We start from the raw sequence: 25,366 nt of genomic DNA, 5'->3' as shown, positions 1-25,366 counted from the left end.
GGAAGCACTGTCAGGCCAGGTGTAGGGTATTATGGTTAGTGCGTACTAAAGCCTTAGGATGACTTCCCCTTATAGTATCAGTGCTTTCCCTGGGTGGTAGTAAAAGCTGATTCAGGTGGAAAGAGCAATGGCTGGAGAAGCTACTTGCCCTAACTCCTCAGTGGTAACTTCTGATGGCGCAGATCTTTTGGGGCCCCTCCCCCTTCTCTCTTGAAATGGCCAGAGGACACATCTCCTTCCAGCACTATAACCTCAGGCTGCTGTCTCCTAATCAGCTGGCATAAACTCACTGCCAAAGAAAGAAGATGCCACTGGGCATGTTCCAAACATGTTTTTGTTACCAGTGTAGAGTTGTGAAAGGGCTCGAATGGTATGGGGACATTGGCAGAGGAAGGGCTGGTGGTGGAGATGGTGTGAGTGCCGGGAGCCACAGCCTAGTGAGACTTAAAAGAGTTGAATTTGCTGGTGCTGGTGCTGGTAAGATGTGTCTGACTCTTCACGACCCCTTTTAGGGTTTTCTTGGCAAAGATGCCCAAGTGGTTTGCCATTTCATTCTCCTCTTCATTTAAAGATGAGGAAACTGAGGCAAACAAGGTGAAGTGATTTGCCCAGGGTCACACAGCTAGGAAGTGTGCAGCCAGCTTTGAGCTCATGCCCTCCAGACTCCAGGTCTGACAGTCTGTCCGCTGCACCATCTAGCTGTCCTAGATTTGGTCTAGGGAAGATTTAAGGTAAACAGGGTAGCTCCCTCACAGATACTTCAAGGGGGCTGTCACATCAAAGACGTGGTTGACAGTGACTGATGTTCTAGAGGACAGAACTAGACAAGGACAAAAGGTGGAGGCAGAACGAATGAAAGTCGGCATTAAACAACAAGCAGCACTTTGGGCACATCCAGCTATGGATGGGCTGTTGGGAGAGAGTTCAAGCAGAGCCTGCATGACCACTTTTATTTTAATTTTAAAAAATATTTCCGAGTTACATTTAATGTGGTTCTGCAGCCTTCGAGGGGACTTGGGGTGGTTGACGCCTGAACCTGAGGAGCACAGATTTGTGATGTTGTGGGAGTACAAAGAACTCTTGATTTTGAGTCACCCGCTTGCTACCTGCCTGATCTCAGGTGAGTTCCCTGGCATGTTTGGGTCTCGGTTTACTCACTTGTAAAATGAGAGGGTTGAACTAGATGGCCCCTTCCCATTCTAGATTTGCCATCCTTTGGACTTTCTCTTTTCAAGCATGCCCTACTGAAGCAATTCTTCTAGGCGCACTTTCTGTATGACATTTCAACAAATCTTTATGAAGCCTCTGCTCTGGGCAAGGTTTATTAACACTGGAAAAAATGAGACTGCCTGCCCTTGTGACTAAATAGGAGGTAAAACAGGTACGTAAATGGTACAAGCTGTCAGGGGCCCTGTGCGTCCGGGCTAAAGGGTTTGGAACTGGGAGGGATCCTCGGGTCATCAGGGGCAGTGCTTAGGAGAGAACCAGCAGAGACCAGTGAGACCTGAAGAAAGTAGCAGAATCACCTCCACCTGGGATGTGGGGGAGGGGGAGAGGGGAAGAACAGCTCCCTGGAAGGGAGGGAGAGGCTTCAGTGGGTGAGTGGATAAGCGGTGAGAAGCCACTCCAGATGCAGGGGAAGCCAGGGCAGCTTCTCACAGTGGTGAGTGGTCCCATCTGTCTGAAACAAGGGGCATGTGAAGAGGGTTTGGATCCAGGTTCTGGACTGTTAGAGATGGAGCATAGATTCCTGAGCCCTCTGCTTTTATGGATGAGGACCCTGGGCTGGAGAGAGGCCAGAAGCTGGGATTTACTCTGCAGGGGTCTGAGGAGGGAAGGGAGGTGGTTGGCCTTGTTTGTTAGGAAGACGACCTTGGGAGGGGGATGGAGGAGGCGTTTGACAGGAGGTGCGGGTGGGAATCTCAGAGGCAAGAGTGAGTTTCCAAAGGGAGGGTGACGGGTAGCTAAGACCGCTATCTAGTACTCCATTTCTTCCAAGTGCATCTTCCGCCCGTAGCTCATTTCATCTTCAGAATAAGGCTATGGGGGGCAGGCATTATACAGGGGCGTTATTTAGCTCGTAGTTAATGAAGCTAAGACCGAAGCAGTTAGGCGGCAGCAACATCTAGCGAATGTGGGCTGACCCTTTGGGGATTGACTCGGTGTCTGTGTGCCTCGGTTTCCTGCTCTGGAAATGAAATATTTTTTCTTTTCTCTGAACGTATGACTTGTTTGCGGTCACACAGCTAGTCAGTGTTACGGTCGGTGCTGGAAGCAGAGTCTTCTAGACTTGGGCTCCCATTGAAAGGAATTTGGTGGTGAGTGAGCGAGCGTGTGAATGTGTGTACCCCTTGGAATGTGTCTGCTTTGCCCTTTTCCTTTCTAATCTGGCAGAGCATGTGTTCATCCCTTCTGTTCTTTCACCTACGCCCTGCTGCCTCCCATTTGCAGCGTTGAAAATCTCATCTGCAGCCCTTGAACATTTAGACAAATATTGTGTTTGTCTTTATATCACTTCTTTGGCAGTCTCTCAAAGGTCTTTGATGTTTTGGGGGCAAGAGAGAAATAACTTTGGCCATTCGGTTTTTTTCTTCTCATCTGTAACCGTAAGGCTGATCATTTTACCTGAAGTGAGACTCCAGCCAGGGATGAGAGGAGAGGGGAAAGCTAATGATGGAGTTCAGTGAGGGCTGGGGACTAGACAGGCTCTTAGCTGCATTTTCTCTCCTATTTCCTGCACACAAGAGGCACGTTAGGAATGTTGAGGGAATAAAGTCATTATCAACAATTACAGTTGTTGTTGGAGAGAACTTTGTTTAGTCCTTAGGGGATAGGTGGGGAGTGGTCACCCTTGGGGTTCACTCAGCTGCTCTTGTTCATATCTGTGTTACACCTTTCCCCACTAATTTACTTTCATTAGTTTTCTATTTTAGCATTGTGCAGAAAGGTGGGTTGTTGTTCAGACTTGGTCACTTGTGTTGACCAGCGTTGTGCTTACAAGTGGACTCTTGACCGTCACAGGCATTGCGTTGTTTGTCACGTGTACATTTGTGGTGGTGACTCTTAATACTCAAGAGCAAATGTTTTTGCTTTAAAAAGACAGCGTTGGCATTGTCTTAGTGGTCTGGTTTGGGGTAGGGAGGGGTTATGAGTGTGCATCTAGTTTTGCAAATAGGAACTAGAGTTTTTACCCGCTGAGCAGCCAGAATGCTGTGTTTGGGAACACTGCTTCCCATCTCTGTGACTTCACACGAGTCACTTTACTTTTCTGGACTTTATCCCTCACCTCCAGAATGAGGGGACTGGATGATACGGTTTCTGAGGGCCTTTCCAGCTCCAAGTGTGTGGTCCCAGGAGTTACTAGAAGATTGTTTTTGGTTCTCAGCCTTCCCTTAAGAGGAACTGGCCACTCTTCAGTTGTATTCTCTCCCCCTCTCTCCGCCCACCCCACTCTCATGTGCACCTTTCAGAGGTTAGAGATGCTTCTGAGACTTTAAATTCTTGGAGTCTTTTTACAGATGTAGTTTTTACTTTATACATTTCCTGACTTTGACCTAGTCAGCATTCCTTTGTTGCTGTTCTTTTGAGATATCAATCCTTAGAACAGTGAGTTGTTCTACTCTCCACGGTCCCAATTGGGGTTTTCTCGGCAGAGATCCTGGAGTGGTTTGCATTTCCTCCTCCAGCTCATTTTATAGATGAGAAAACTGAGGCAAATGAGATTCAATGGCTTGGCCAGAGTCACACAGCTAGTAAGTGTCTGAGGCCACATTTGAACTCAGGAAGATGAGTGTTTCTGACTCCCCTGTGGGGCCCAGCTGCCCCTGGAACAGTGAGTCCTTCCTATATGACCAGCCGTAGAGGGGTGCCTTGATTTGGGATGCTCTAAGCTGAAAGTTGGGGGGCGTTTTTAAGGTTAAGTCTTTTTGAGGGCTAGATTCTTGTCAGTAGACACCATGCACAAGCACATCTCTGTGAGAAGCTTACCTCTAAGGTTTGATTGTGTGAACACCTCTCAGGTTTGCACTTTTCAGGGGTCCCCAGGCCTTGCTTTGTAACCGATCTTCTCCATGTACAGGATAGAAGGCACTGTAAAACTTCATTTCACAGTCCCCTCTCCTGAGCTCTCACCCCACCTGCCTGGCTTTTGGACAGCTCAGACCGGCTGTCCTGCAGACTTCCTAGAGGGAGGCCATTTTCATACTTGCCTTCTGGAGATTTCCTTTGGAACTACGTTCTTGATTCTGTGTGTCTGTGCTTTCTTCTGTCATGGCCACCTATCACCTCAGGAACTGAATTTACAAAGGAAAATAAAAAGGATCTGAGCACGTCTTGCCTCCAGCGAGCTCCAAACTGTGCAGCGTAACTGTGTGGAAAGCTCACATGCAATGTTTTCTTTCTTTAGGGTCTGTCCTGGATATTATCAAGCACATTGTTGCCAAGGGGGAGCACAAAAGTGGAGTCCTGGATGAGGCTTGCATCGCCACAATTCTCAAAGAGGTGCTGGAGGGCCTGGAATATCTGCATAAAAATGGACAGATCCACCGGTAAAGCCTGCGAGATGGGGAGGGCTGCTTTGTGTCCTTGCTGTCCTGACCAGCCCATCTCTCAATGCCAAACCACCTGCTGGGGCCTTCTCCCCTGGGGCCGCGCCTCTGCCCTCTAGTGCCCAACCACAGGTGTCTCCAGTCAGAAAAGGTGCTCGGCCTGCTGGATGGCTGGGGGCCGCAGAGAGCTTCCCCCTGACCCTTCTTTCTCAGTTCTTTCCCCACCTCTCCTGACCCCTTCCCCCTCCCCTTCCTCCTCCTTTCTCATGTCTTCCTTCCTCTTCCTCACTCCTCTCCTCCCATGTTTGTAGGCCAGAGACTGGCCACCTAAACCATTTCTCTCATTTGTTAAGTTGTTTGTCTAGCCCTAGCTGCCCTCTAGGGCAGCCAGTGAAGTGGGGTCAGTGAAGTGTTCAGGTGTGGTCTGTCTGTGATCAATGCTCAGGAAACAAGTACAGGAAGGAGATTGCTGGCTCGCACTAATGAAAGATGAGGCTTCAAGCTAACCCCTTCCTGGGCCGAGTTTCTCCCACCTCTCCTTAGCCACAAAGCCATCCTAGTTGTCGCTGAATCGGTGGCATCCTCTGGTTTAGGATGTGAGGCCTCTGTGTGTCTATTAATTCAAAGGAGAGATTTTGGTGAAGCTGCCCCCAGCTCCTGGATTCCCAGGACCGTTTGCTAATGGCTGTGGTCCTGATTTCCTTTACCTGCTCTGCAGAACATAGTGTGCACCTGCATTGCACAGAGTCAGTCCTCAGGTATTGTTAGTTAATCGGATCTTCTCAGATGGAAATGATCCGCCCCCTCTCCTGCTCCAGTCCCCTACCTGCCGTTGGCAGCTCAGGCTGGCTCTTCTGTAGACATTTCAGTCTCCAAACCGGGTTCGTTCTTCCCCCTCTAACTTCCCTGTCCAGGGCACCCCCGATCACGTAGGCTCACGGCCACGCTTCTGTCTCTGGCTCCTCACTCACCCTTTTCCTCCTCATCTCTAATTCCCACTGTCCCGGACTTCCTTCAGGCCCCAGCTCAAGTCCCAGCTTCTGCAAGAAACTCAGTCTTCCTCGAGGCTGGTGCCTTCCCTCCATCAGCTGTTGCAGATTTATCCCATTGATCTCGTTTGGCTGTAGTTCTTTGTTTGTTTGGGTTTTTTTTGGTGAGACAATTGGGGTTAAGTGACTTGCCTAGGGTCACACAGCTAGTAAGTGTTAAGTGTCTGAGGCCAGATTGAACTCGGGTCCTCCTGACTCCAGGGCTGGTGCTCTATCCACTGCACCACCTGGCTGTAGTTCTTAACATGCTGTCTTCCCATTACACTCTGAGCTCCTTGAGATCAGCGACTGGTTCTGTTTGGAGCCTTTCTTGGTTTCCTCGGTGCTTAGAAAAGGAGGAAACGTGCATTTATTATGTGCTTACTACGCGCCAGGCATGTTACAAATATGGTTAAACTGGATCCTCACACTAATCCTGGGAGATGCAGGTACTACTGTTATCCCCCTTTTACGGTTAAAGAAACTTGGGCAAAGAGAAGGTTAAGTGACTTACCTGAGATCAAACAGCTAGTCAGTGTCTGAGGCTGGATCAGAACTCGGGTCTTCCTGAGCCCAGGACTCCATCCACAGTACCACATAGCTGCTGGTGTGTGGCACATAGTAGCTGTTTAATAAATACTCTCTGACTTGACTGACCTTAACTCCCTCCACAGACCCATGTTGTTGTCAGACCTTGTTGGCTTTTGTCTGGTTGGCTGTTGCCTACTCTGTTGTCTCTAGCCAGGACAGGCCCTCGTTCCCTCTCAGTCGCCGCCGTGGCCTTCTCCTTGTTCTCTCTTCTTTCAGCCTCTCTCCGTTGCCGTGTCTCTCACTCCTGCTGCTCTCGCCTCCCTCGTTAGACTCCCCTGGCTCCCTGTCACCTCCAGGATGCAGCCTTGGCCAGCCTGTCCCTGTCCTCCCTTGCCTTTCTCGCGCACACTCTCAGATCCAGCCCCCCAGCCTCCTTTAAGCAGAAAAGGTTTCATTTTTTCAGCCCCACTGTCTTCTTTGTGCAGCCTCCCCTCCCCCCAAAGACAGTGACTTCATGAGCTCTGAAGGGTAGGAGTCCCGTGGGCCACTTCAAACGCAGAAGAATCTGAAAGACGGGTGGATTGCTGGGGTTGGGGTCGGTTTCATTTTCTTCTTTTTGGGGGCGGAGGGCACGCAGCACTTATTATTGTTCTTTATTCGTCTAGGGATGTCAAAGCTGGAAATATTCTTCTGGGTGAAGACGGCTCGGTGCAGATCGCAGGTAATGCACCATCCCTCCCTCTTGGAAAGGAGCCTCAGTGTTTGCGCTCCCCAAGCTGCTTCTCGTTAAGGTGCCGACACCCTTTGGACTGGAGTCTGGGCACCGGGACGGCTGACGCTGGGTTTGCCTCCTGGTTCCATGTGTTTCCATGCTTGTGCTGGGCTCAGTTTTGTGTCTCGTGGACCTTTTGTCTCTTCATGTCTTCTTAGCTGTGTCACATGGAGGTCTGGGGAGTGGGTGACTATCCTGCAGTTAGACGGGCAGTGTGGTGCAGGGGGCAGGGTCCTGGGCCTTAGCTCCTGGATCTGATTCCTCCTTGGGTTACTTGGGCACGTCTCCTCTCTGACCGACTGTGCCTTAGTTTCCTTTGGTCTGAGATACTGCCTCACTTCTGAACTTGTGTAGCAGACACCTCTGGACATGGGAGTACTAGCCAAGCATGAGGCACTGTTGTTGCCAGTCCTTTATCATTCTGGAAGGTAACCGGTGACACCCTGCAATGTTTGTGACTCCTGGAGTGACGGGAAGTTGGCTACTTGTGCGTCTGTCCATAAGCAGAGCTTCCCCACCACCGCCTGGGAGGACAAAGCTGGGATTAGCCACACTTTTGTTTTTTAGCTTTAGAAAAATAGGTAACTTTGCCCTGTGCTCTGGTCCTGAGTGTCAGGGGAGGCATCAGACACATGCTGTGTGCTCCCGAGAGGGGCTTTCTGCCATGCTGGGGGATGTAGTTGCCGTACAGAACCAGGTGGAAGAGCGATCTCCGTAGAGACGATGAGGTCTTCTGGGTGATCTCCGTGGCCACTGGAATATTGGGCTAGTTGGCTCGGGCCGCATCCAGGCTCACTCAGAGAGGGTCAAGCTGATGGGCCACAGTGGGCAAAGAATGTTGATGTTCTGGACTCTGGGTTGGACTGTGGCAGCTGGATGAGGAACCACAGTGCTGGTCCCCAGGTCTGTGGCCCTTGGGAAGCTCCTGCAAATGGTCGGTGCGCTGGGGCAGAACTGAGTCGGCAGAGGAGAGGTGGTCGAGCGGCAAATGGAGCTGAGCTACCTCGGGAGCCTTCTTGGGGCTCTACATGGCTGCCAGTTAGGAAATAGCGCATCCCCGATCCAGGCTGTCATTGGAATGGTGGTCCGAAGGCAGTGAGGTACACAGGGGATAGGACACTGGCTGTGGAGTCAGGAGGACAGGAGTTCAGATCCAGCCGAGACACTTGACACTAGCTGTGTGACCCCGGGCAAGTCACTTAACCCCCATTGCCTTGACCCCCCCCCCAAAAAAAAAAGGTGGTTCTTGGAGAGTTGCACATTGGGGCTTTAGAGTGTGATATCATAATGAGAAACTGTACAGAAGAAGCAGCAGCTGGGGTGCAGTGGTGGGTGGGCATGGCCCTCTGGTTAGTTGGCAGAGCAGCGGAGAGCTGAGGGCCCATGGGTGTCCATGCAGTGTCAAGGAGGGCAGAGGAGGGTCTGGCGAAGGATTTGTGGAAGCCCAGGACAAGGTGAGCAAGGGAAAGGTTGCCGCGGGCCCTGTGGGAGCGGGGTATGGGGGCTACTCTACTCTATAGTTCTCTAGCATGTGTTCTTATGCAATATATGACAGAGTAATGATGTACATCATGTTCTAGTGGTAACAACCAAAGCCGCCATTTATATAGTGCTTTACAAAGAACCATTTGAGGCGACTTCTATGTGAGACGCCGGGGAGACCCTAACCCAAAAAAGTTGTAAGAAACCATGCAATGGAGGGAGGACCCAGAATGAGGCAAAAATGAAAGGAACTAGAGGCTTCCCCTGGACCCCCCTTGCCACCCTGTTGTAGGAGGAAGGACGTGTAGCAGAATTAAGGCCAAAACAGCTAGAGGTATTCTGCTGGGGCAACATCTGATAGACCTGCTTTAGCAGCGAGGTCTAAAATCTACCCCAAGATCACAGTGGTGTGCTCATCACACTTATTTCTGACTTTGAATCTTGGATCGAGGAGAACTGCACACCTTCAGTTGACTAGTGACAGACTGGCTGAGGAGTCTCCTAAGCAGTTAATTTTACCTCCGCCATTTGGTCAATAAAATCAGACAGAAGTTGTTGGATTCTTCAGTGTTCAGCCTTGAATTTACCTTCACCAGGGGGCGGCTAGGTGGCGCAGTGGATAAAGCATTCATTGACCCTGGATTCAGGAGGACCTGAGTTCAGATCCGGCCTCAGACACTTGACACTTACTAGCTGTGTGACCCTGGGCAAGTCACTTAACCCTCATTGCCCCGCCAAAAAAAAAAAAAAAAAGAAAGAAATAGAATTTACCCTCACCAAGTATAACATTGCCTATACTGACATTTCCGTGTGTTTTTGATTCCCATTTGTAATGCATTTTCCTTTCAGAGGGAAGGTTTCAGGGATTGTTATTTTGTTATTCCCATTTTTTAGGTGAGGTTAGGTGATTTGCAAGTAATTGCCAGACAGAGTGTCTGAGTGAGATTCCCAGCTCAGTTAGTGACCTGTGGGGCAGAGGAGGCTGGCCCTTCATTCTTTTCAAGCCTTGTTTGAAGCTCTGCTAGAAACTCTCTAATTGATCACTCCCCAATTCCCCACTGAAGTGCCTGGCTGAGTTACATGACTAGGTTGGCAGAGACAGGACAAGACTAGGACAGAGGGGCAAGGCTGCTGCATCGAGAGCCTCAGGAGCCGTACTGTGGAGCTGCCCCTGTAGGCTCCTTTATAAAGGGAAGGGGTTGGGTCCTTCTGTGAGTTCTTGACATCCCCAAGACCACAGAGTTGTGGCTGCCTGCCAGCCCAGTGCTCTTCCCACTGTGCCTAATGGGTTTCCTAAACACTTATTGGATTTCCAGTAAACCCAGTGTAGATTCCAGTCCATCCACTGGGTTCTTTCATAAAGTTTGTGTCTGTTTTTTCTGCATTCTCTTCTTGGCTGCTGCTTCCAGATAGCCCCGAAATGCAGCTTTTGGCTTGTTGTCCTGGGTCCTCCCGAGGGTAGTCAGTTTGGCGCCCTTATTAGAAGGCAGTGTAAGATGCAATATCCACCTCCTGGTGTAAGCCCACCTGGCTCTTGATTGAGTAGGTGACATTCCGTTAGTGGCCTTGTCCATGGGCAAACCAAGTCCTGAGGATTCACCGCCGGGATGTCATTCCATAGAATCCATGTGTTTTGGGCCCACTCACTCATGCTTGTATCTGTCAGAATGTTAGCTTCTCAAGGGCAGAGACTGGCTACCTTGGGATTCTGGGATCTTGTACGGTGCCTGGTCCATCAGAGGCTGTTCCTGCTCAGTGCTTGTTGGTTCATTCCACAAGGAACACACCTACTAGGTGCCAGGCACAGTAGTCAACCCTCGGTGTGCAAAGATGAAATAGAAACCAGTCTCTGCCTTCAAGGAGCTTATGTCCGGTTGGGACAGGGGAGGGGCTTGGGAAGTACCTCCTGAGGCACACTGAACTTCAGCGTTTCCCAAGGTCACAGAGCCAGTCGGTGTCATATTATGCAGGTGGTTCCAAAGAGAGTAAGTTTGTACTGGTCTGGCCTTGTTCAAGCCAGTTCAAGAGCAGTTCAGGTTTCCAACTTCAGTGGTGTGACATTCCTGCATTTAAAGAGTAGATTAGAAATAGTCACCGTAAAGATGAAGAAACAGAACTGAAGTCGCTGCAGGTCTGGCATTGGGTGTGGCCACTTGGAATCTGGGTTCTTGTTTAAAATGGAAAACACTGAAACCCAGAGTGAACAGCAAGAGGGAATCTGGGTTTGGCAAGTGCAAATTGTGGATCATACTTTAGTTCATCCTTGACTGAGTTTGAATAATATCCTCAGAATTGAAATTTCTTATTTTTCAAATTGTTAATTATTTGAAAACTAAAGAAATTGAGAAAATAAAACATTGAATTGCCCATTGTTGGGAGGAGGCTGAGATCTTTGAGATCCAGACCCCAAGGAAACTACCATCAGATGGAAGGGAGTCAGGAAGTAAGTGATAAAGAAAATGGGGGGGGGGGACTGAAAGTACCAGAGATTTCAGGAAGGAGAAAACTCAAAGGACCTTGAAAATAAATAGAGAGGGGGCAGCTAGGTGGAGCAGTGGATAAAGCACCGGCCCCAGATTCAGGAGGACCTGAGTTTAAATCTGGCCTCAAACACTTGACACTAGCTGTGTGACCCTGGGCAAGTCACTTAACCCTCATTGCCCTGAAAAAGAAAAAAAAAAGTGAGTGGGGGAAGAGGGTGTGGTGAGAAAATAGAAGCAACAACTTTAAAAAAAAAGAAAACAAAATAGAGAAATCAAGAGGAAAACCAGTAACAGCAGAAGGAACTAGGGCCTCCAGATCTAGTAAATGAGTCCAGGCAGCTTTGTTTCTCTCTCTCTCTCTCTCTCTCTCTCTCTCTCTCTCTCTCTCTCTCTCTCTCTTTTTTGGCGGGGCAATGGGGGTTAAGTGACTTGCCCAGGGTCACACAGCTAGTAAGTGTTAAGTGTCTGAGGCCGGATTTGAACTCAGGTACTCCTGAATCCAGGGCCGGTGCTTTATCCACTGCGCCACCTAGCCGCCCAACTCACCCAGGCAGCTTTGAATAAATACTGCAGAATAAAGGAATGATCCAACACCTGATGAAACAGAACCTGTGGAATTTGAGGAGAATGCGGAACCACAACATGCTGTTACTGAGCGATTTAAGGGAAGAAGGAGGATTCTGTGAGCAGAATTTCTGGCTTGCACTGAAAAAACAGTGAACAGAAGAGATAAACTGGAGTCTGTAGTGGCCTCACCAGAAGAAATGAGAGAGAAGAACAGACTGGGAAGGCAAATACATGGAAATGAAGGACAACCTAGAAGAAGAGAAGTGAAAAGCAAGAATTCTATGGGAAAATCTGCTCATAGTGCAGCAAAGCCAATGGATCTCAGTCAGGATGTGCAGAGACAACCTAAGGATTGCAGGGCTTCCACAAGAACCCAATGGAATAAAAAACCTTAACACTATGAATGAAATAATAAAAGGCAATGGCCAAGATCATCTGGACCCAGAATATGAAATTCTAATGGAAAGATTTCATAGACCACCTCTAGAAAAAAACCCAAGGTTGCTAACTCCAAGACAAATTGTAGTTGAATGTAACAGTTCAATTCAGAAACGAGGTCTGCAAGCCACCAATAAAGACCTTCAGACGCCACAGAAAGGACATTCAAATAATGTAAGACTACCCACACCCACCAGAAAACATAGGAAGGGATGGAATAGTGTGGAGCTCAGGATGCCGACCAGGGTGACCACTCCTGCAAATCTGAGCTTAGCCATGCAGAATGGAAGGTGGACATTCAATAATAAAGAGTTTGAAAGATTTTTAGAAAGACAACCTGAACTACAGAGGATATTTGAGGGACAGCTAGGTGGCCCAGTGGATAGAGAGTCAGCCGTGGAGTCAGGAGGACCTGAGTTCAAATCCGGCCTCAGACACTTAACACTTACTAGCTATGTGACCCTGGGCAAGTCACTTAACCCCAATTGCCTCACCCCCCCCCCAAAAAAAGAGAATTTGCCCCTTGAACACCCCAAGGAACAGAAAGCAAAGGTGAACGAATGCAGTAATAGCAACAGGACAACAGGGAGACCTGGAAGAGACTTCTTTCTAAATGGACACAAGGAGATGGGCTTCTGACAGCAGAAATCTGGGCCTAGGGCACATGGACAGAAGCCTGCCTGCTGGTGAATCTGTACTTTTGTGGGGCAGTTTGATAGCATAGGAGGGTACGTAAAGAGCGGGGAGGAGACCTGGGGAAAGAGGCATGAGTGACGTAGCCAGGTCAAGTCAAGGACTGACAGTGAAGGGAAGGTGACTCCGAGTTACTGAAAGAGAAGAGCTTACAGGGGAATCGGTGAGGAGGAGAAAGAAGGAAAGGAGGTGGTAGGGGGCTCCACTAATGAATGCTTCTGTGGGTGAGGGGAGATGAGGGCCTTAGGCTGGAGCAGGCCTAGGGGATTTGAGGCTTGGAAAGTCTGATTGTCCTGAGATGGGCAGAGTTGGAACCCTTGGGAGCAACTGGAGGAGTGGGAGAACATGGACACAGGGAGGAGATTTCTAGGCAAATGGAGGGGGAAAAACTGTCAAGAAGAGAGGGTATGGATTAGTGCTGGGCTGCATAATCATGGACCTGGTGGAGGAGGGACCCTGGCATGGGGCATTGTCCTTTCTGAGGCCTGCAGTAATTGGCATTGTTCTGGAAGTGAGGCACGATGCACAAGGGGAGTTCCTGGGGCAAACCCTACAAGCAGTGGCCGAAAGCCCCCAGGGGGAGAGCCTAGAACAGACACTTTGGAAGCCTTGGCCACCAGAAGAAAATACAGAAAAGAGAAAGAGAGACCCGATCATTACAGGCACCATGAAGTGAGAAATGAGGGTCTAGAGTTAGTGGAGGGAAAAGATGGATAGTAAAATGGATGAGAGAAAGGGCAGCAAAAAAGCATGAGATTTACAAACTAATGACCGGACTGGCTGGAAGGGAGGAGAGGAAAGGGGACTATTAAATGAGAAGAGGGGAATCTGAGGAGAGGGCACTGGGTCACCTTAGAAAAAAGATTAGAGCAGCTCAAGGAACCAAAAAAGGAACTTGGAACTAGAAAGTTTCTGTGTAGTCAGCATTCACACTTCTAGGGGAAAAGTCTGTGTTATAGCATTTCTCCCATAAGGGCTTGCTATCTATCTCAGGTATATAAATAATTAATGCATAGGTGATACATGCATACATGGATGTGTGTATATGGCGGGGCATATGTGTTGGGGTATGCCATTCCCCAATAGATAAATGGTCAAAGGATGTGAACAAAGAGTTCTCAAAAGAACTGCAGAGTATTCACAATCACATGAAAAAAGTTCAGATCATTAATATGAGAAATGCACATCAAAACCACCCTGAAGTTTCACCTCACACCCTGCAAATTACCCCAAAAATGGCAACAGCGGAAAGGACACTGATACATTGTTGGTAAAGCTGTGAAGTGGACAACCATTTTGGAAAGCAGTTTGGAATTATGCAAATAAAGTGACTAAAATGTCCATATTCTTTAAATCAAAATCCTTTACTGAGCTTATAGCCCATGGAAGCCATTGATAAGAAAAAAGTCCCCATATACTCCCTAATATTTATGGTGAGTTTTTTTGTGATATGAAGAACTGAAAACAAAGAAGAAGCCCTTTGGTTTGGGAGTGGCTAAACACACTGTGGTGCGTGAATGTAGTGGAATCTTACTGTGCTGTAAGAAATGATGTGTGTGATGAATTCAGAGCATTGATAGAGAGTGAAGTAAGCCAAGAAAACAGTGTACACAGTAACTACAACAAGGTAGATGGAAAAAGAACTACCGCCACCCCCACCCCCCAATCAAAAGGAAATGTAACAAAATTAGATCAAGTGGAGCTCAGTGAACAGACATGATGAGAAGATGGTCACCCAACCCATCCCTTCATGGAAGGGGGAGGTCCAGAGGCATTACACACTGTACGGGTTTCCGGTCTTGTTCAATGTGTTGATTAATTGTGCTGACTCTCAGCCCCCCCCCTCCCCCCCACTATCTATCTATCTATCTATCATGGCTTTCTAGGAAAGGGAAAGAAAGAAAGATACACAGGATACTGTGAAGATAGAAGGAACAGAAAATGTCAATAAAAACTTATGTAAAATTAAAAAAAAAAATAAATGTAATTGCACATCTGCTGCTTTCTATAAAAGAAACTTTCCAAAGTGAAAGTTAATAAAAAGTTCTTTGATCAGCTATGAGCAAACATAGATGGACAAATCTTGCGCTACTGGCTATGCAACATGAACGTGAAGATTCATTTTGATGAAATTATTGATGAATTTGTAGAAGGTAAGGCTTAAAAACAAGCTGTTGTGTTGTTATTCATCATTAATAAATCAATTTGTAGGTATTTGTGGGTTTTCCCCTTTTAAAAAAAATAAATTGATGGAGTTAAAAAGCATTAGTTAATTCCCTTTTTCCTTTTTTAATGCAGTGATATTTAGTTTGTTTTTTATTTTAAAAAATTTAGTGGCATTTTATATGTGTGTGTGTTTATGTGCATATGTGTATGAAATTTAGTAAGAATTTGCACCCTCTGCATTTCTGTTCTGGTCATTATTATCATTTGTTTTATTTGATGATTGTTACTAAAATTTATTTTGTCATGTTGGGGAAAAAAAGGTCCACTCCAGATGGCCAGTGTGCCACAAAACTTACTGCTTCCTTCACTAGATACTGTTCCAGATTTGATCATGTTAGAGTTTGTTCTTAGTCTTCACTTGCTTCACTGGAATACAAAAATGTGCCTAGCGATTCTGGCCTAATTGTTGTTGTTGTTGGTTTTTTTTTTTTTAGTGAGGCAATTGGGGTTAAGTGACTTGCCCAGGGTCACACAGCTAGTAAGTGTTAAGTGTCTGAGGCCAGATTTGAACTCAGATACTCCTGACTCCAGGGCCGGTGCTCTATCCACTGTGCCACCTAGATGCCCCTGGCCTAATTGTTTTAAGAATTAATAGTCTCAGGGCAGCTAGGTGGCGCAGTGGATAAAAGCACTGGTCCTGGATTCAGGAGGACCTGAGTTCAAATCCAGCCTCAGACACTTGCACTAGCTGTGTGACCCTGGGCAAGTCACTTAACCCTCATTGCCCTGTCCTGCACCCCCCCCCCCCCCCCCCCCCCCAAAAAAAAAAAAAAAAGAATTAATAGTCTCCTTTCCTCTCTCTTGATTACCACATTCCTCCCCCAACTCCAACAAAGAAAGAATACCATTGTAATTTGTACTGTAAAAGCAAGAGGCTGCAAGGCCTTGACTTCCATCCTGTCTCCGGCACCTTGTCCCTTATGGCTTCTAGGGTCCTATTTCAGCTCTTCTGTTTGGTTTGTAAAAGCCTTCACACTTTCCATCCCTTCATGCTCATTGGCCTAGTCAGACCCCATCCCCGTTGTCTGTATGTATTTGTAGTATCTCTGCCCCATGATTGGATGTAGCACAGAATCCCTCTCTCCCTAAAACACTCAGCTCACAGGCTCCCTTCCTGCTAGTGTCCTCCCTCAGCCACCGTCCTCCCCAATTTTCTGGTGTTTGTTTTGTGCACAATAGAGATTGGTTTGTTCTGTGTATTTGTCTCCCTGAGGTAGGCCTAGTGCCTGGCATAGAGGTGCATAGTCAGTGCTTTCAGTTTGGTTGGAAACTCCTTTGCACATTGCAGACGGACGACGCTCCTGTAATAGAGGCCACCGAGAAATGATGGCGCTGCAGAGGGGCGTCCCTAAAGTCTTCTAAATACTGTAATGTTGAACACATCACTGTTCCTATAGCAGAGGATGCTGTTGTTAATAAGGCTGGAACTGTTCTTCCCTAGCTGAGAGGAAGTTTCCCAGAACTCTCTCTAATGGGTCTTTCCCCTCCCGGGCTGCCATGTTGCTCGGCTTTGTTTGTGCTCTCCTGGCTAGGTTCTTTTCTGCATGTGTGTTCATTTCTTTCTGTGACTTCGTTTTCTGTAGCACAATAGGCCCCATTCTCTGCATTAGGGATGGGGTTTAAAGGCCAGCCCAGGCCCCTTAATCATAGAGTCCACACAGTTCATTTCAGACCTTCCATTACTGAGTTGCTCAGCATTTCTCCTCTCCTCACATTTCTCTTTTGGTTTAGAGGCAGCCGCGGGGTGGACAGAGAGCTGAGCCTGGAGTCACCAAGACCTGATTCAAATCTGGCTTTGGACACTCCATAAATGTATAACCCTGGCCAAGTCGCTTCACTACCTGCTGCCTCAGTTTCCTCAACCCTAAAATGGGAATAAGAATAGCACCTATCACTGAAATTCTGAGGATCAGATGACATCATGATTATAAGGCATTTAGCACAGTGCCTAGCATGTAGTAAGTGCTTAGGAAATTCTTGCTCCCTCCCTTTTCCATCTCCCCTTCCCCAAGAAAGTACTCAAGTCTCACTTGACATGATGCATCTTTATTTTCATCAGCTGCCTTAGTATCTATCTTTTAAGTAAATTTTTTGGCAGGTTGTCACTCAACATCTCATACCTTCTGAAAGCTTATCTCACCTAGTTTTCTAGGAGCAATAAAATAAAAATAGCAACCCAGAGGAAAAAATCTTAGGAATAGATTACAACCCAAAGCCTAGTTATTTTTGACCATCATGTGTTCAAACATCATGATACCATTAAACTCCTCGCTTAGTCTTTTTTGTGTAGAAACATGTTGCATTTTTTGGTGATTTTGTCACAACACATTTGGACATAAGTTGTGGCTGAATATTTTCCTTATTTTCATGAATCTTGTGAGCGTTTTCTTTTCCCTCAAAAAGCTTTGATTTATCAGGACTGTCATGGTGATTGAAAATAATTGAGCTTGTCAGAATTTGTGGTAGAATTGGCTGGATGTGCTGCTGCCGGGTGTTTCTGATGAGATTAAAATAAACCTGGGGCTATGGATTCAATTTTCAGTTGAGAAGAAGTCAGAGCCACACAACTGAATTTTTCTTTTACTGCCTTCCTCTCATACTAGTAAGCTTTGAACTCTGGTCTTCCTGACTCCAGGCCTAGCACTCAATCCACTGCCCCACCCACCACCTGCCTTAGCATGGTCAGATCAGAAGCTCTGGGGAGCCTTTGCAGCCATAGGGGATCTCTCTGCCCCTTGGTTTGGTACAGACATCTTTCATGACCCCAGGAAAGACCTCGGACATTACCACTTGCATCCAGCAAAGTTCAATGCCATCACAGAATCCTGTATGCAGTTTTCAAATCTGCTTGGAAGATGAGGAGGGATTTCAAAGCTGTGTTTTGCTCAGTAGGGTTCTCCTTCCTCCCTCCCTCCTTCCTTCCTTCTTTCCTTCCTTCTTTCCTTCCTTCATCCCTTCCTCCCTCCCTCCCTCCTTCCTTCCTTCCTTCCTTCTTTCCTTCCTTCATCCCTTTCTCCCTCCCTCCCTCCCTCCCTCCTTCCTCCCTTCCTTCCTCCCTCCCTCCCTCCTTCCTTCCTTCCTTCCCTCCCTCCTTCCTTCCTTCCTTCCTTCCTGTGCTCTCTCTTTTTCTCAGTGACCTGGGGGATTCAGCAGGTGGTCTGGGGCTGAAACCTCGGCTCGTCTGCCCCGTCTCCTTTTCAGCAAGGGTGCTCTCTAGGCAAGCACAGACTCTTCTCAGAGATTTCCTAATGATGAAAACCAGGCTTATAGTTTCCATTTCTTTCTCTCTTTTCACCCATGCGTTTCTCTTTTTAGCGATTTGGAGTCATCTTTGGTGTGGTTGCTGATTGCCAATAGTTGGCGGTTCTTCTATTGAGGACTCTTCCTGTTCTCAGAGAGTATTCCGTTTCAGTTAAATTATGGTCATGGTTAAGGATTGTTAGAGATGGAAACGCTCTGAAGCTGTTTCCTTGAGTTGGTGCTTATCAATTCTATATCGACATTATTCTAAGACTCTCCGAACTTAAAAAAATATTATATATTAAGCTCGTTTTAGAGTCTGTGTTTTTGGCTTGGAAGGAATGAAACAAAAAGGTACTCTGTATTTTTCTTCATGGAATTGAAGATAAGAGGATTGATGCGACAATATTCGTTAGTCAAAGTAACAACTAAAAAACCCATTGTGTAATAATAATAACAGAATGTTGTCGTCTCGATTTTTCTCTGAACTTTCACTGTGGGATAGTGAGAATCAGGGTTTGATCTCCAGCTTGACACTACAACCCTGGTGAATCATGTGACTGCTCTGTACCTCATTTTCCTTTTCTTTAAAATGCGGGTAACGTTATTACCGATGATGGGCTTGTTATAAGGAGAGTGTTCTGTAAACAAAGCTGCCCTCCACATTGTCATCCTCTGTGAGATTATACCAATTGCTCTTTTTGATGTTCTCAGTTATTCAGTTTCCTAAATACTAATTATAGACCTAATTACCTTTTTTGGTGGGGGGCGGGGATGAGGCAGTGGGGGTTAAGTGACTTGCCCAGGGTCACACAGCTAGTGTCAAGTGTCTTGAGGCCGGATTTGAACTTAGGTCCTCCTGAATCCAGGGCCGGTGCTCTATCCACTGCACCACCTAGCTGCCCCGCTGATTACCTTTTTATTATTATTAAAGCCACCCCTACCGAAAGTAGACATGCTGTTTCTCAGTCAGATACAGCTAACGCTTTCTCATGCTCAGCACAGTGCCTGGAACATAGTAGGCACTTAAATGTTGATTGATTGGTTCATATCATAACTATTTTTGGAGGTTTAGACAATGAGTGGTTATCGTTGAGGCTCTTCTATAGACAGATAATGCAGTCAAAGGGAGGTTTCCAATAAGAGAAAGATAGAGCTATCATTGGAATTTTGCAGTGTTTTTCAACTTTCATTCTCTGGGTATTGAAGGCTTTTGGGGGAAGGTTTTGTTCTTTCCGTCTGAGCAGACACCCCCCCCTACCCTTGAGGTTGGGATTTGCAGTGAACAGTCACTCACTGGCTCCTCTGCCCTTTGTTGGCATGGAAGCTTTGGCTCTCTTTCTGACTTGGGCCACTTGCCCCTCCTTAGGCAGCCTGGCACACACTTTATGGGCAGAACAAGCTAGAACTGCAGGGCAAGAAATAGACTCAGGAGTTTTTGCCAGTTCTAACTTTGTTCGGGTGGCCTTCTTTTGATTAGGGTGAAACTTCTTTTGAACCTTGTCCTACCTAAAATGTAAAATTCAGCTAGGGGAGAAAGACATCCCTTCATTACTTTGTTTTGTCCACCCTCTAGTTAATTGTCTCATGCCCAAAGGCAGTTCTGCGTTGCTGATTGGGTCAAATGGAAGATGATCTGATCTCATCAGTAAACTTGTTGCTTTCATTTCTCAAGCTGGGTGGAATATTTTCTTCCAGGGGTTTCACCTGGAGCAGAATATTTGGGATAATGGTGAAATAACAGGATGGAGGGTCCCCAGAAGAGAAAGCATCTCCTTTGGGGCTGAGTATAGGCAGGAGAGTATGACTGGAATGACTTGGGTGTGCTGATGTTCTCCTCCCAACTCTATAAAGAAACGTGTCCCAGTGTTAGAAGCATATTTTGGGTCACATTTTGATTGCATTGGTATTTTCTTTGGGAGCAAAATCATTCTTCTCTCTTTTTTAAGTTGTTGAAGGTTTTATAAGTATTTTAAGACTGACTAGAAAATTTCTTTGGTTTGTTCATTTTTTAAGAAAGTATTTGGGGGCAGCTAGGTGGCGCAGTGGAGAAAACACCAGCCCTGGAGTCAGGAGGACCTGAGTTCAAATCCAGCATCAAACACTTGACACTTATTAGCTTTGTGACCCTGGGCAAGTCACTTAACCCCCATTGCCCTACCCCAAAAAGAAAGAACTTGAGTCTTTGCTGGGTGCTTGCCATGGCTCAACACTGTGGAAAAACACTGATCATGAGGCATTGGCTCTGTTCCCCTGGACTTGGCAGAATAGTGGAGGAGAGGGAAGTGGTGCAAGTGCCATACAGGATGAAGCCCCCAACTTAAGTGGTACTAACAGCTAGTGTGTTAGGAGGTTAGTGAAGGGAGTGGTAAGTGGGGCCAGAGGGATTTAGAAAAGGCTTCCCTGTGGCAGTGAGCCTGATGTGAGCTTTTAGGGATGATTAGGATTGGGGCAAAAAGAAGAAAAGCTTGAAATAAAAGGTTGAACTAAGTGTCGTTGTGAGACAAGGGTTCCTGTGGGGAAGCAGTAGAGGCAGGTGAGATTTCTGAGGGTCCTACTGGCCTTGGTCCCATAGGTAATGGGGAGCTATGGAAGGCGTGTGTTTGAGGAGTTTAAGCTGGTCATGGTATGCGGGGCAGAATGAAAGGGGAGAACACCCAAGTCAGGGAGACCAGGCGACTCAGTAGCTGAGGGAATTCTAAAGTATTGCAGAATTCATAAGTGGCTATTTTAAAACTAATAAATCCAGCATAGATGTTGTTTAAAAAAAACCTCTTTAAGTCACACATTTAGAAAGTGTGGCATTAATTTGTGCTTTGGGTTTTCTCACCGTGCCTGGAGTATTCAGTGGTCTCTCTTGATATGTTGTGGTTTTTTTCTTCTATTTCAGATTTTGGGGTTAGTGCTTTTTTAGCAACTGGTGGTGACATAACCCGAAATAAAGTGAGAAAGACCTTTGTGGGCACCCCTTGCTGGATGGCACCAGAAGTCATGGAACAGGTAAAATACACGTTTCATACTTTTAGAAAAGCAAGCTCCAGTTTCCTTACATCAGCTAAGTCAACATGCACATAATGCATATTTCAGGCAGTTTGCTGTCCTGGGGTGGCTTAATGGCCTTTCTAGCCATCAGCGGCATCTGGGTGGTGGGGCCTTGGACCACATTTTTACAGTCCCGCTGCAGCAAGCATCCCATAAGTGTCTGCTGTGCTAGGAGCAGAGAGATGAACCTATAAGGACAATGAAGCAAGGAGAGAGCATTGACAGGTCAGGAGACAACATTGTCTTACAGCCTCAGGGCTCTGTGGAATCCAGCATCACGCAGAGTAGGAGGAGTGTCCTCAGCTTGTGCTTAAAGACCCCTTTGGGGCAGCTCTCTTCTTCCTTTTTCTAAAGTTCTTCTCAACAGCCAGCCCGGATTGTCAGTCTCCTTCTAGCTGCAGTTCAGTGCTGCTAGGCCCTCTGGGGCTCAGAGCCTTTCAAAGACTCCCCTAAGTCTTGTCCAAGCTGAACATCTCTGGTTCTTTCAGGTGACCTCAGGTGGTTTCACGGTCACCTGCCATCCTACATTCTCCCCTCCCCCCTCCCCAGACCTTTCCAAAATGTGGCAGCCAGACAGGAGCAGAGTCGGTCAGGTGGGGCCCAACCAGGCTGGAGGACAGTGGCCCAAGAGGCAGCACGACGGGCCAGGAGAAGGGCCAGGTTTGGAGTTTCACATCCTGGCTCTGCCATTTATCATCTTTCTTGTAAATTGTGTCTTGAATTTTCTTTTACAAAATCTTCATTGACATCTCAGGGTGTTTATGTCCCTGTCCAGTGCTTCTCCCTCCTTTGTGCCCAGTGAGTCATTCCTTATAAGAAAGAAAAAAAGGGAAAAAATTCAACAAAATTAAGCAACACATAAACTAAGTCTAACATTATATTCAGTATCCTCACCTTTGCATGCAAGGAAGGGGCGGTATATTCTGATACTTCTTTGAGGTGAAAAAAAAATAAAATTGTGAGAAGACTTAGTTGAACTGATCGGTCCATCTGCATTTATTACATGCCTACTATGGGCCAGGCCCTGGAGATGCAGAAAGAGGCAAAAGATAGTCCCTGCCCTCAGGGAGCTTATGATCCAATGGGACAAGTAAATCATATACAGGAGCCATAGGAAATTATGAACAGAGGGAAGGTGCTAGAATCGAGGGGGGTTGGAAAAGGCTTACGGTGGAAGATGGGATTGTAGTTGGAGCTTACAGGAAGCCAGGAGGCAGAGTGGAGAAAGGAGACCCTTCCAGGCCTTGGGGACAGCCAGAGAGAGTGTGCAGAGTCAGGAGATGGGGGCGTCTTGTCTGTGGAATGGACAGGAAGCCAGTGCCACTGGATCTAAGGGTGCATGGTGAGGAGTAAGGTGCAAGGAGGCCGGAAGGTAGGAGGGAGCTGCGCTGTGAAGGGCTTGGAAGGCCAAACAGAACACTTCGTATTTGTCCCAGGAGACAGTAGGGAGCCACCAGAGGTTATTGAGCAGGGGAGGGATGTGGCTGGATGGAAGATGGATTGGAGTGGGGAGAAACTTGAGGTGGGGGGGCAGTGTCGGGGGAGAGAAGGGGCGCTGCAGAAGGAAATCGACAGGCCTTGCCTTGGTCTGGGGGGTGAGAGGGAGGGAGGAGGCCAGGAAGAGAGGCAGAGGTGAGAAGGCAGTGCATTCCAGGCAGGAGGAATGGGCAGACCCAAGGTGTAAGGTTGGGAGAAGTCTCGTGTGACCAACTGATAAAAGGCCAGCTGGGTGCGGATGCAGAGCCTAAGGGGAGTGAGACCCAGTGGGCCTGGAAAGAGTGACTGGGGCCCTGGACGGGGGCTTTATGGCCCCGACTGCGGCTCATGACGTCTGAAATGGCTGAGGAAACAGAGGTTCGGGCTACCCAGCGTCTTGATTTATTAAGCTTTGCATGCCGGTCGCATGACAGCTCCCAACCAGGCCTCCTCAGCTTGGCACTGGCCCCTGAATCCAGGGGCAGACAGATGTTTATGCCTTGGAAGAAAACAATTAACAGAGTATAAACCAGCCTACAGATGAGGTCATCTCGTTTCTAATTGGAGCAAAGATTAGGGACTTTCCAAGTTGGGAGGAGAAAAGTCAACAGATACAGTTCCTTGAAATCAGAAAAAGAGGCTCCGCCCCCTCTGAGTGTCTGTGGCCAGTCAAAGGAACAAGGAAGCAGTAAGTGGCTGACCAGTACGGGGCCAGCTTTCAGGTAAGACCTGTAGGTTGTTAGAGACGTGTAATCACGAGAAAACTCACATCCAGCTTTGGGTCTGACTGGGCTTCTGGTCGGCATAACCCGGGTCCTTAGTTAAGGGTCTCTAAACAACAGCGAGAGGATGAGATTACAGAGTTGCTCTTAGTTTTAGTGGAATGTCTGTTTGATAATGAACATTTGGGTACATTGGAGGACATATCTGTGATCTACTGCTTTAGTCTCACCTGGTGTCACCAGATCGTGAAAGTGATCAGCTAAATGGTTTCCTCTCAGGAGGACTACAAAGTAGATGACGATCTGATCCTTAGAAAGGGATTTCCCAGGGGGCAGCTAGGTGGCGCAGTGGATAAAGCACCAGCCCTGGAGTCTGGAGGACCTGAGTTCAAATTCGGCTTCAGACACTCGACACTTACTAGCTGTGTGACCCTGGGCAAGTCACTTAACCCTCATTGCCCCTCCAAAATTAAAAAAAAAAAAAAGAAAGAAAGAAAGTGATTTTCCATGTTCTTTTTTTAATGGGTATTAATTACTGGGAAGTTGTGCTGACTATAGTTTGAGTGCATAAAAGCAGGAAATCTTTTTGATCGAAGCTGATCCTGTTTGAAATAGAAACTAGATTTGGGCTCATTCCATTACAGTAGCTGACCTACACTATAATTGGCATGAATTGGGGGATCAAGACAAAAAGGCCCAGCTGATAAATCTTTACTCTGCCTTGTAAGGAGGGGACCCAACAGTGTACTCTCTGAACCAAGGTTGGGGGACAGGACACATAGAGAAAGAGTTCTCTCCTCCCTTCCTCTTCCCTCCCTTCTCTCTCTCTTTCCTGTCTTCCCTCTCTCTGTCCCCCCCTTTCCCCTTCTCCCTCCTGTCCCCTACTTGTAGGTTTATTTTATCCTTTTTTGTCCAAGAGTAGAGGGAGACTCTTGCTCCCAGTTCCTGCCAGTTTTAATTTTTTTGGTGAGGCAATTGGGGTTAAGTGACTTGCCCAGGGTCACACAGCTAGTAAGTGTTAAGTGTCTGAGGCTGGATTTGAACTCAGGTCCTCCTGAATCCAGGGCCGGTACTCTATCCACTGTGCCACCTAGCTGCCCCAGTTCCTGCCAGTTTTAAGACAGTAGAGGGTGTAGATCACATCCTGAAAAGGAAGCCCTTCTTGTCCCCGGCTCATTTCTGCCCTGATTCTGCAGTGTGTCAATGCTGAAAGGCCAAAGGAAGACAGCCTTCTTTGAAGAGGCCTTTGACTTGTTTCATCTTGTCCCACCATGCTCTTTTCCCAGTGACAATGCTCTTCTTATTTTTAGGTCCGTGGTTATGACTTCAAGGCCGACATCTGGAGTTTTGGAATCACTGCCATCGAGCTAGCCACAGGGGCCGCCCCCTATCACAAGTATCCCCCCATGAAGGTAAGGCCCCTCCCAGAGTGCTGTCTCAAGGTCCAGTGTCGGGTGGTCAGGCCCCAGCCTTGCACATCGGCCCCATACCGGAAGCACAACCAGTGCCTTGTGCTCTCAGCAGGGAGCGTCCATCAGAGGACAGCTCTTCCTAGCTGACTCACCCCCACAGTGGAGCTCCCCGACATCTGTTCCTCAGTGAAGACCTGTGCTGGGCATGGTTGGAAGGACACATTCCAGTCTGGAGCCCATGCTGTGTGGCCCACGGTGGTTGGGGGCTAGAGGCCTGCTCCTGGCCTGCTTTCTCAGAGCGGCCTTGGGGACACATGACTGTTTGCCACAAGACCAGGCTGGTTCCCGGCCCTCCCCCAGCGGTGTCATTGTCACTGTACTCGGTGGAAAATTTGGTCCCTGCCCTTGAGGACTTTACAAAGGAGTGGCCGCAGTAGGCTGGTTGTAAGGGCAGTGAAGCTCCTTCCGTCTCCTAGCTATGACGGGAGTCCCCGATGGCGCAGCCTTCTTGGCCTCCCTTTTCAGGCTGGCTGCACCTCCCCTCGTGCCCCTCCTGCTTCCCTTTGCCACTTGAAAGTTCTCCAACGTCCCTCCCCCACTCAGTGGCCTCTCCTCCTTTGACCTTCCTGCTCGTCATCTCTGCCATTCATTCGGAATCCCAGGAGTGTCGGCCGTAGACCTCTTTAGGTCACAAGTCACTCCTCCCC

General features: G+C 47.7%; 1 protein-coding gene across 1 annotated transcript in view; it reads left to right on the top strand.

The window, feature by feature from the left end:
- OXSR1 (oxidative stress responsive kinase 1) overlaps positions 1-25,366 on the top strand; it is a 98,632-nt gene that overhangs the window by 48,365 nt on the left and 24,901 nt on the right. Inside the window, exons 4-7 of the mRNA XM_043967564.1 lie at positions 4,406-4,547; positions 6,772-6,827; positions 20,898-21,007; positions 24,558-24,659. Of these exons, the coding sequence (XP_043823499.1) occupies positions 4,406-4,547; positions 6,772-6,827; positions 20,898-21,007; positions 24,558-24,659 (410 nt within the window). The remainder of the gene's footprint in view (positions 1-4,405; positions 4,548-6,771; positions 6,828-20,897; positions 21,008-24,557; positions 24,660-25,366) is intronic.

Source organism: Dromiciops gliroides, chromosome 1 (genome assembly GCF_019393635.1).
Source record: "Dromiciops gliroides isolate mDroGli1 chromosome 1, mDroGli1.pri, whole genome shotgun sequence".
Classification (NCBI taxonomy): domain Eukaryota; kingdom Metazoa; phylum Chordata; class Mammalia; order Microbiotheria; family Microbiotheriidae; genus Dromiciops; species Dromiciops gliroides.
This window is presented reverse-complemented; position numbering and strand designations above follow the sequence as displayed.